A 10909-nucleotide genomic window follows, 5' to 3' on the forward strand; every position below is an offset into this window, starting at 1 on the left:
CACCCTTTGGTGCTCGGACCCTAAAAAGTGTGTGATGAGTGTGTTCATGTTCATAACTGAATGATGAATCACACAGACAACTTCATGAAGCTGTTTAATGGTGGAATGGTGAAACAACAGAAATGCATCAATAACTCAAATTCTTGCTCATCAAATTAAATACACTTTAGGATTCAGGAGTATGGGGTTTAAAGTCCAGTTGTGAATCTTTGCATATCCAGAGTACAAAAATTCAAATCCAGCTGTTCCTTATGCTACCAAAGAGTTTCCGAGTGATGATGGAAAAATTGTTGAAAAAAAACAAAAACACCAAACTTGTCATGAAGATGCAGTCACAAACCTCTCCTGACCTCACTTCCTTTATTTTGAAGCAGTCTGTGAGACGTATACAGGCTTAATTCAATCACATTAACTTGCAAGGTCGGGAGGAGAGGGGAGGCGTAAATGCACTCTGTCCGTTATTCCTTCTTCCAGACTGGACTGAGTCTGATGTTAGCTGAAGCTGTGAGGGTCGAGGAGGCTGGCTGTTTATGCCTCCAGCTCAAAATCAAAGTACTGTGGGTCAAAGTAGTGAATCCTTGTGTATCCGTCTTCTCCTCCGCTGCTGTAACTGTAGACGACAACAACACAGCAGGAGAATAATGTCAGTGGTGAGACAACTCAACAGTGTTAACCAGACTACATTTTAGGGCAGTGTATCAAAAGTATGGCTATCCTGTACCTCTTGCCATCAGGGTGGAATGCCACACAGTTGATTGGGCCGAAATGACCTTTGACTCTACCAAACTCCTCTTCATAGGCAGCATGGAAGAACCTGGGTATAGCAAAGAAGACAGGTTATCAATAAAAAAAATTAAAATCTTGTTATCTAATGTTTTTGCCATTTGGCTTGATATCACATAAGTGAGCATAATTTGGTTCCTGGAGAGTAGAAACCCAAAATAATCGGTTTTAAGCATACACTGTATAAAAGATGGACGTAGCAACCGGCCCTGAAAAATGAAGCCAACCCGGAAGTGTCAAAAACCTGCAATATCACTACGTCCGCTAGTCCTGGCTCCAAAAAGCCCTGGCTCCCATAGACTTGAATTGGAAAAGAAGTGATCACAGATCATGAAATACTGCATTCCTCCAGCTCAGGATTTTTCTTATTAGTTTTCATGGTCAAATCCAGAGATCAGGTGGCCAATCTGAAAATAAATCAATACTGAATTTTTAAAAAATTGTCAACATTTTGCGGGGCAAGGGGCGTGGCTGGCTTGATTGACAGTCGGCAGCGACCATACAGACGAAGCGAGCAGAAGGCGGTAAATGTGGGCGGGCAGAGAGGGCCCGCCTCTCAATCCGTCTGACCAATCGCTCCTCCTATGGCTCCGCCCCCCTCCGACGATTTTTGCATCACTGGTTCCAAAAATCCAAGATGTCAACCAGGAAGTAGCAAAACCCTGGCTTCATTTTCTCAGTGCAGAAACCAACGGGTGACGTCACGGTAGCTACGTCCATCTTTTATACAGTCTATGGTTTTAAGCATTTGGTTTAACTTACTATGAGGACCTTCTAACCAAACTGACACATTTTAGCTCACCTGGCCTCAAACTTGCCAATCCTGGTGGAGGTAGTGGTGACCTCCATGGCTTCCTGTCCACCTCCCATCACCACCTGAATCACAACCCATATACAAGTGGTTAAAAGAGATTTGTTTGTGGCAAAGTGCCAAATCAAAGTTCATGTTCTAACAGGACACGCAGCACAGCGAGCCATTTCTTACATGATCCATAATGGGGGAGATGGCAGCAGAGTTGACGGGTCTCTCTGTCTTGAATGTCTTGATGTGATCCAGAGAAGTGGAGTCAAACAACTACAAAAAAAGAAAAACAAAGACGCTCAGTGGTGAAGTCTAAATGAAAGTTAGATTTAGAATCTGATTGAACTGAGGACTTGTAATGAACCCAAAAAACTGAAAATGATAAGGCAGTTCAATGGAGCAGAAGTTTAGTGACCCCACACATTAACAAAGTGAGTGTTTAAGGGTCTTACCTTTGCAGAGTTATCCTTGGAAGCAGTGATGAATATAGTGAGATCCACTGATGGCTGGATGTCATTGATCTGCTTGGTGTGTTCCTTGATCTTCTTCAGGACCTCTCCAGACTGTCCACAAATATCACAGTTACAACATGCAGTTTTTAGAGGTTACAAGCAAAACAGTCACAGTAATATTTTACACACATTTGCTGGCAAGGAGGTAGTTCTCATTCTAGTCTATTTACTAAACAGCATAAAATGTCTTAACTGGGCTGTGAAACCAGTGCACCAGTTTACTACATTCCCACATGTTCCCACGTGTCAAACCTTGGCACTGAATTGGTTGATCTCGCCATTCTCATGGCCAGCAATGACAAACTCTCCCAGAGGTCCCCACACAGCACTGGTGATCTTGTGGTCACTGCAAGGCACCGACAGGTACGGCTGGTTGTCATCTGCACAGACAGAAAGAGAGACTTCCTCTTCATACTGCTGACATTGCTGCTGTGTAAATACTATGTATGAACTGTAAATAACTACAGTAATGTGTGACTTCATCACTTGGTTATATATGGATGAAGAGCAACATTTTGCTTGTTAAAAAAAACTTGTATTAATATTCAACTACATCTCAACAAATTAAAACTGAGGCACATGATTTTTAACTTAAAAGCAACCAATACTAAAAAAAGGAGATCATGTTCAAACTTGACTGTTTCTTTATTTTGGTGGCCATTTTTAAAGGTCAGCGTGACTGCTGAGTAAAACAAGTGTGTGTGTTATGTACCTATCTGCTGTGGATCCCTCAGGTCAAAGAAGTTCAGGTAGCACTGGTAACCCATCTGCTTGTCTGTGGAGAACATGATGATGTTGCCGCTGAAGTCGAAGCCGCACGTTCTGACAGCAGAGTTGGTGTTGAGTAGGGCCAGCTGTTTACCTGTGAACAGCAGACACACTGTCGGCTTAACGAGACTATGGGATGGTTACCGGCAGGTAACAAAATGTACACAAGGATAATAATTAGCATTTGGCATAAGGAAAACTGTGCCACCCATTTTCTACAACTTGTTTTTACTCACCGGTCTCACAGTCCCATAGTCGACAGCTGTTATCTGCAGATCCTGTTAATACGTTTTTAGTGTCCCCTGAGAGATGACAGGTTAAGGAACTAAACATGTACATCATCAGTGAGATGCCCCAATGAGGTTTTATTTGCACCCAAAACAGATTAGTGAAAGAATTAAAGTTTTGGCATTTAAAAAAAAAAAGAACAATAACATCTTTTTAAACCAGTTGTGTTACCTGTGGTTTAATCAACAATAACAGATGTGTTTGTTTTTATCAAATGGTCAAAATAACAGGAAGAGGCACACATTTCTGTCAAATAAGGCAACAAGCTAATTTTCCTTTATGATATGCAGACTGATCATACCTATTGTTGTGTGTACATACAACATCCTGGACTTCTTCGAGATAAAATGTCATATGCAAGCATATTTTCTGGAGGAGGATACAGTCACAGTCAACACACCACACAGCTCCCGTGTGTCCATTGTAGGTACCAAGCCTCTCGCCGTTCACTGAGTACCAAACGTTGGCTACCTAAAATGGGACAATAACAAGCGATATATTAAATAACTCCCCATGTGCTAAATGTATGTATTGCTGAATGAATGAACTTGATTACTGTGGACTCACCGTGTCTTTAGCTACAGAGAAGAGCAGGTCTCCTTCCCTGTTGTACTTGATTTGAGTGATGGACCTCTCGTGGCCCTGCAGTAGGATGGGTTTCTGTGAAGAACAACAGTTATCTGTATGTAATTACTGCAGGTCACTCAACGAAGAGCTTCTTAACGGGGAAACAGATTTGGGCTGCAGTCTGTGGTGACACACAACGTTGTGTTTGCTTACTTATCTTTACAAACAAACACCCAGTTCAGTTCTACAAGGGACCGGTGAAACATCTTTGGTCACGCAGCTAACCACTAGCTAGCATGGCTTGCTAACAGCTAGCGTTAGCCGCGGCTAGCTAAGCCGGAGCTAACTGTCGCAGCAACAAAATTGGCATAATTCAGAGCAGAACATGACTCGTAGGAAACGTTTTACCAAACATTATACTAACCATTTTGTCAGCTAAGTGTCGCCAGTCGGTCCAGTATAATTTACTGCGCCTCCCTTAAAGAGCGAAAAAAGTGAGCACTCGTGTTTCAGGCGCCGGAGCCGCTGAGGAAAAGGACGGAGGAACACTTCCTGTGTCAAAGAGCGACATGGCGTCAGCGCGCCCCCTAACGGCAGGACTATGAACTACCACGTTGTAATAAGATGAGACCCTAATAAGGATTAAGCGGTGTATAGACGATGGATGGATGGATTATTATTGTACAGTTTACAATATGCAGCAGTTTTAATTAGCCTGGCTAACCCTTTAAACCCAAACTGGAAGGTGGATTTATTGTTGACATGGAGCTGTCTTAATTAAAATCATCACTACAGGATTCTATGGACTACAAAGAGGCTCAGGTTGGGACCTTTCTGACTTTCTCTGCTTCTCGCCGGTTTTAACAGATGATATCACATCACACACATTTTCTCACTGTTGGTTTTTAGAATTGATTTTAAGATTTTACTTAAATAAGCTCCGTCTTTGAATAGTTTAACTGTAAAAGGAGCATAATTAAAAGCATGCATCCTATTACTCTGCTGTACACAGAGTTGCCAAGAAATGACATTCATGGTTGGTCTTATAAAAAAGAAAAATTTAAATCTGGCTGCACTCCTTAAGACAGTCAAAATGAGGTTTTAATGTACATGACAGAGATCATTTGCTGCAGGGATCTTTTCTCATACTCACTGTTAAATAAATAAAGCCAACAGCTACATTACACACTGTTACATCTTTTATTTAACAAGAAACAAAATATACAGGGTCAGATAAAAGTACTGCAAAAGACAAAAAAAGGAAGCATCTTTGGTTCCTTCTCGTGGTCGATGAAGCTCCCCGTCCGCTGCAGGACTCGGGGTTACAATGAATCTGTCCTACGGGACGATGGAGGAAATTAGGTTTGCCGTTTTTTTTTTTAAGATGACCGATTCTATGAATGGACGCTGTGTTACCGATGCTACATTTTGAGTAGTACAAAATAACGTGTGGATTAAAACATGTTTGGGAGTGAAACTACAATTCAGAAGCTCTACTTGTTCCCCTCGTTATTCCCTCTCGGCTCAGTCGTCGCACCTTTTTCAAAAGCATCAGAGAGAATACTACGTTCAATGTCAAAGCAGCCCAACAAACATGGTCTAAACAAAAAAAGAAAGACAAAAATGAAATAGAGTTCTGCTGTGAGATATGTTTGTTTTTACAGTACATCCATGCAGGACAGTGGGAAAAAAAAAAAAAAATGAATATACATTCTCAGCTAAGTGCTTGTCAGTTCAGACTGCCACAGAATAAAACCAAGACACAAGCGTTGCATAGAGGTCCTTGAACATTCTTGTTAAAACCTGATTACAAGCTACTGCAATTACCAGGACTTGGAGGAGACAATCGTAGACGCATCACACACACACACACTCACACACACACACCAATGCACAAAGATGGAGTTAGATGAAAGTGGTCAGTGTTACAACGTTATCGGCAGACTGAATAACAACAGTGAAAATTAGCCATACGAAGAATAAGGAGTTGGTCCTAAAAGTAAAACCTTCACAAATGGTCTAAATTATTACAAAATAAGCATATATATATATTTTTACAGCATGTTCTGTAAGCTACATAAATTTCAAACATCAGAGATTATGCAAAACAATAAATACAGACTCCAAACAAAAAAAAAAAATGCCGCACAAGTGAAGTAGTGTGATGCCAACGAGGAGAAAAAAAACAATACATTTCGGCAAACATCCCAGAAAAATATTGGAAATAGTTCTGAACATTTAATCTCTACGAAAACAAAAGTCAGACTGAAAAATCTCCTTCAAAAAAATATGTAGAAATCTAGATTTTTTTTTTTTCATGTTAAGAATGGGACTGACTAGAGACATCTCTGTTAAGACTTCATGTGAAAGAAAAAACATGAAGGTGCTAAAAGTGGCTTTAAGAATACGACTGTGAGTGAAACCCCTTCCAATACACCGAGACTCAATGTGCAAAAGAGACAAACTGCTGGAACACACACACACACACACACACACACACGTCATTCAACCTCTGATAACTCCTCTCAGAACAAACTGGTTTGGCTTGTGTCATCCCAAGCAGCACTGACATTTAAAGGTGGTGCGATCAAAACGTTCTGGAACTGAATCAGGTCGCGCTCGTGCAACACGAAGAGACGGCGGGACACCAAACTGTCACAACTGGACCTGTTTTATACACATTTTTGTGACCCATGGTTGTGATTTCAAACTGGGGCAGAGAGAGGAAAAACATCACATTCTCTGTCAATCAGCAGCTGGATGATCCAACATTAACGTGAAGGATCACGACGGTGGGGAGAGGCGGGTCGGCAGCTACCACCAAGAGAAGAAACGGCAGTTCTGACAGAAGAAGAACCTGCTGTTTGCAAACCAGAAAAGGTTAGGTCAGGAGCGCAGCGGGGGCATACTGTTGGTTTTCTTTAACATTCATGTAGTTGTGTTTCCCCCAGCATGAAACATTCTGCATGTGACCGACAATCTGAGGCGTCTGAGAACATTCAGCGCAAACAGCCTGAGCTGTGGTGGGATGGCATGGAGCTCGTTTGACTGGAAACACAGAAATTCAGCCTCACTGCAGAAATACTTGACTTTCAGGGAGCGTTACAGATGTGTTGCAGGAGTGCTGGGAGCAGTGCATTCGCTGCACGAGCCGACTGCTTCGCTGGAGATGGCAGTCAAATATAAATTAAGTTTTTCCATTCTTCTAGACGCAGTGTCAGAACTTTTTGATCGCTTCCAGGCTGATTTGTGTTCATAGCAAGTCAAAAGAAAGAGGTGTGCAGCAAAACCGCACAACACAAAAGGCAGTCAGTGCAAATACATGCACACTACTGATGAGGCAACCTTTATGCAAACAGTGTCATTTAGTGAAGGTACGATTTAAGCTGGAACAAGAACATCAGAGCCAAATAACTTGTTAAAATTTATATTATATTTATACTCCATGAGTCCTGTGCATATATTAGAAAAAAAAAACACCTTTTGGGGTTGTGGCATATTGAGTGTAAAAAAAAAAAAGCCCTTGGTTTTCTTCTTCTCTTCTAATTTGTGTGGATAATAAGATGCTGCCTGGAGGGCTTGCAAGCAGATGCTAAACCAGCTATTAAATGAGTCATGACAATCTAATTATTTCAGGAAACTGGGTTATTTGCAAACCATGTAAATGCGATTACATTAATCAGGTTAGTCTCAGTAATTGAGCTACAGTGTGCATGTAAATATACTGACAGGTGAATTTTATTCTCACCTTTATAAAGCCTGCAGAGGATACTGGGAGGACACAAGCGAACCCTTCTACTAAACGTCGATCAGATATTCTACCTAAAATGCACAAAGGTGTGACTATCCGATCTCCTTCTAGACCAGTGTTTAACATCAGCTTCTTCCAGCCGTGGAGCAGTGGCTTGCAGCTGGTGGCTTATCTTTTGGTGGCTTGACGCAGGAGGGGGGAAGGAGGAGAGTGTGAGCAGCGCTGCTTCATTCCTGTGCGGGGACAGCCTGAGCGTTTGCCCCTTCTAGTAGGGTGTCTGTCTCCAGTTCTGGGCCACAGTGGCAGGAGTGGGAGCAGGAGGAGGTGTCTGGGACAGAACAGCTGCTGGGCTCCAGCAGAGAGTCTGTAGGTGGTGGCGATGGGGAGTCAGTCCCTGGGTCAGAGGTGGGGGCTCCTGCTGTGCTGCTGTGTGGACCGCTGAGGTTCTGGACCTTCTTGTTCAGCTCGTTCCGTTCCACTTTAAGCGCCCGCCGCAGCTTCTCAAGCCGCTGGACTTTCCCCTGAAGTGCCTCAAACTCATGGTCCCGTACAGCTTTCTGCAGACACATGCACACAGGACACCGTGACAACTGTGCTGTGACGCTTTTGTCACAATCAGAATATGTTTATCGTCATAGTACGCCACAAATACACAATGAAATTAGGAGTGCAACTCTGCTTGATGCTTTTGTGTTGTATCTGTTTACACAAATTTTAAAAGACAAAGTCAACCTGAATGTATTTCTGAACACATTTCAGTCCCCCTTTTATGGGCGGCTGTGGCGGATGGAGCGGGTTGTCCTCTAATCACAAGGTTGACGGTTCGATCCCCCGCCCCTCCATAGTCTACGTAACACTGAATCTGAAATTGCTCCCAATGGCAGGCCGGCACCTTGCATGGTGTGTGAATGAGAAACACATTGTAAAGCACTTTGAGCACCGCTAAGGTAGACATGTGGTGTAGAAGTGTCGACCATTTGTAGGTCGATTGTTGCTTTTATTTATTTTTTATTTCAATTCTAATGTACAATTAGATGTAACACAACAATGTACAACTTTGTCTTAACTCTAAGGCCAGCACAGTCTTGGGCTCTATGAACAGGAGAATTTTGAAAAACAACGTGTCTCTGTCCACATCACAAGTGTGTCACAATTCAGTGTTTCCCCAGTTAGCAATAAACATTTTTTGGTCCTCATATATTATTTGTATTATGTTTGATCATTTATCTGCAACTGTTTCCTTGAATTTGATCACGGTTAGAGAGCTACAAGACTGTATTGAGTGGAATCAAGAGTAAATTTTGTCTATTTTTGCGCCCAACTTTATCAGTATTAGTCTTGTAGAGCCAGATAACAGTCTCTAATACTCCAATAGCAAAGCTGGATGAAGGTCTGTCCCTCCTTCGCTTGTCAGCGGCTGCAGCTGTAACGTTCTCAGCAGGAGCGCTGCTGCTGTTTCAGCCAAGACGGCCTTCTCTGCCATCAGTAGTGGAGCTTTGAGCAGCCTCGCCGCTGTCGCCAGATTCAGGTTTAGTGCATTTAATAAAACTAAAACAAAAAACAGACGTTTGGGGCCAACATCTCTGGTTTTAGATGGATGAACATTTGTTGCTTTTAAAGCCTGGTTAGGTCAGTGGGCAAAAATTCTATAACATTTCAGCAAATTGTAATTCAAGGGATCAGAGATAGAACTAGACGACTTCTTAACTCTAATATAACGATGAGTTTAACACAATTAAAAGGAAGCACAGCAACACTGTGTCTCTTATCGTTACAGTAGGATTATGTGAGAGATTTAAGAACTTTAGAGAGCCACTTTCACTGTGGATTGCATCTTAGCAACAAAAAGTCAGAGTCATGACAAGCATAAACACCAAAAGCTTGTTTTACCTCCTCAGCCATGTCCAGAAGAGCCTTGTTGCTGCTCTCCCACCTGGAGCGATACATGGCTGTCTCCTTCTCCAGCTTTTTGATCTTTTTAGTCATCTGTAAGCACGATAGAAACAAGGCAGCCATGTTAGCAGGTAAACCCAACAAAGGGTACACATAGTTCTTCTTTTTCTCTCTCTTACACCCTCAGTGTAACAGAAACGCCTCACCTTCTCCATCTCCTGTTTGAAAGTGGTGAAGACTTCATTGCTCTTGGACAAAGTGGTCTGAAACTCTTCAAACTTCTCTGTGTACAGTGACAGCTGGGAAAACAACACAACACAGGTTTAGTGATAAAAATATTTCACGATTAAGTCAATCTTGCATTGAGCTATAAATCTGAAGATTAAAGACTCGTAGGAAACCTGCTGTTTGAGATGAACCTCCTGCTGCTTCATCAGCTCACACATCCTTTGAGACTCGACTGCTTCTTTTAGCAGCTGGAGAGGGAGAAGCACACAAGAGACATGGTCACATGTGGGTATAACAACAGGACAAATCCAGTCTTTGTGGTTGTATTTTGTGTATATATATGTGCGTAAAATGGATAATTACAAAATCTTTCTCTCTGTCGTGGCGTTCCTCTGACTCCTTCAGCAGCTCCTGTGCCTGGTGCAGCTTGGCATCCACCAGCTGTTGTTGCAGGTCTTTGTGTTTCACCACTTTGTCTATGTGCTGGTCGAGGTTTCACAAAGTCAGAACAAAAGAATCCACGCTACACATTCAGTAAAAATGTAATATGACATGATTGTGAGCTCTGAAATATTCAACTGGCAGTCTGAAAAAAAAATCTAAAACTTACATGCTGCACTTCAAACAAGCAGATGTGGAAAAAATTGCTCACTCACTTCTTCCCGCAGTTTGTACTGTTCATACAGCTTCTTGAGTTTCTCAGCCAGCTCTGTGTTCTCCTGCCGGAGGCTGGCGTTCCTCTCGTTGTGCTGCTCCATCTGAGCCTGGATGTCGTTCAGCGTCACCTGGAAATGAGAAGTCACCTCCTTCCTTTTCTCCTCCTCCAACCGGGTTCTCTGCATTCCTTCCTCCTGCATAGATGACAGTACTTTGAGTTTCCTCAAAGAATGTTTATGCTGTGCTCTCCGACAGCCTTTAACATGCGAGCTGTTTATACGTCACAATTATTATTAGCATTGTGACAGTTACTTGAAATTTGATATAAAACGTTGTTACATATGGTATTTTGCCATCTGTTCTCCCAAAGCAATGGAGTGATGCATTGAGGCTGAACTCTTAGAAGTTCCAGTTGCAGGACGTGTCATGTAATGAATCTTTGCAGATAAATGTCTATACATTTAATTTTTAAAAAACAACACAAAGAGGACTGTATTGCACCTTGAGTGTGCGGTTGTGTCTCTGCAGCTCCCTGCAGAGGCTCTCCAGCTTGCTGCGGGCCAGGATGGCCTTACTGTGTTCGTTCCTCAGGTTGTCTTTCTCCTGAACCAGCTGACTCTGCTTCTTCTGCAGCGCTCTCATCTGCTTCTGTGTGTTACG

At 42.4% G+C, this 10909-nt stretch overlaps 2 protein-coding genes across 2 annotated transcripts in view; both read right to left on the bottom strand.

Annotated features, from left to right (window-relative positions):
- Positions 1-81: 81 nt before the first annotated feature.
- On the bottom strand, positions 82-4268 carry eif3i (eukaryotic translation initiation factor 3, subunit I). Its single transcript, XM_008296603.1, has 11 exons — positions 4145-4268; positions 3721-3813; positions 3537-3624; positions 3102-3167; positions 2810-2959; positions 2350-2477; positions 2038-2148; positions 1769-1858; positions 1586-1659; positions 722-814; positions 82-610 (listed from the first exon to the last, which is right to left on the bottom strand). The coding sequence occupies exons 1-11, from the start codon at positions 4145-4147 to the stop codon at positions 529-531; spliced, it is 978 nt and encodes a 325-aa protein (XP_008294825.1). The 5' UTR covers positions 4148-4268; the 3' UTR covers positions 82-528.
- A 636-nt stretch (positions 4269-4904) lies between these two features.
- The window catches only part of txlna (taxilin alpha), a 10617-nt gene continuing 4612 nt past the window's right edge, over positions 4905-10909 (bottom strand). The window contains exons 5-11 of the mRNA XM_008296602.1: positions 10751-10909; positions 10249-10443; positions 9956-10075; positions 9766-9840; positions 9571-9663; positions 9362-9457; positions 4905-8028 (exon numbers count right to left, since the gene is read on the bottom strand). Coding sequence (XP_008294824.1) covers positions 7699-8028; positions 9362-9457; positions 9571-9663; positions 9766-9840; positions 9956-10075; positions 10249-10443; positions 10751-10909 — 1068 coding nt within the window. The 3' untranslated portion in view covers positions 4905-7698. The remainder of the gene's footprint in view (positions 8029-9361; positions 9458-9570; positions 9664-9765; positions 9841-9955; positions 10076-10248; positions 10444-10750) is intronic.

This window comes from Stegastes partitus, unplaced genomic scaffold (assembly GCF_000690725.1).
Source record: "Stegastes partitus isolate 25-593 unplaced genomic scaffold, Stegastes_partitus-1.0.2 Scaffold1138, whole genome shotgun sequence".
NCBI lineage: Eukaryota > Metazoa > Chordata > Actinopteri > Pomacentridae > Stegastes > Stegastes partitus.

Bases quoted from the DNA above. Each gene is read 5' to 3' on its own strand.
- eif3i (XM_008296603.1), bottom strand. The intron at 3,625-3,720 runs GTGAGTCCACAG...GTCCCATTTTAG, and splicing joins TCTCTGTAGCTAAAGACACG to GTAGCCAACGTTTGGTACTC. The intron at 2,960-3,101 runs GTGAGTAAAAAC...TGCTGTTCACAG, and splicing joins ACTATGGGACTGTGAGACCG to GTAAACAGCTGGCCCTACTC.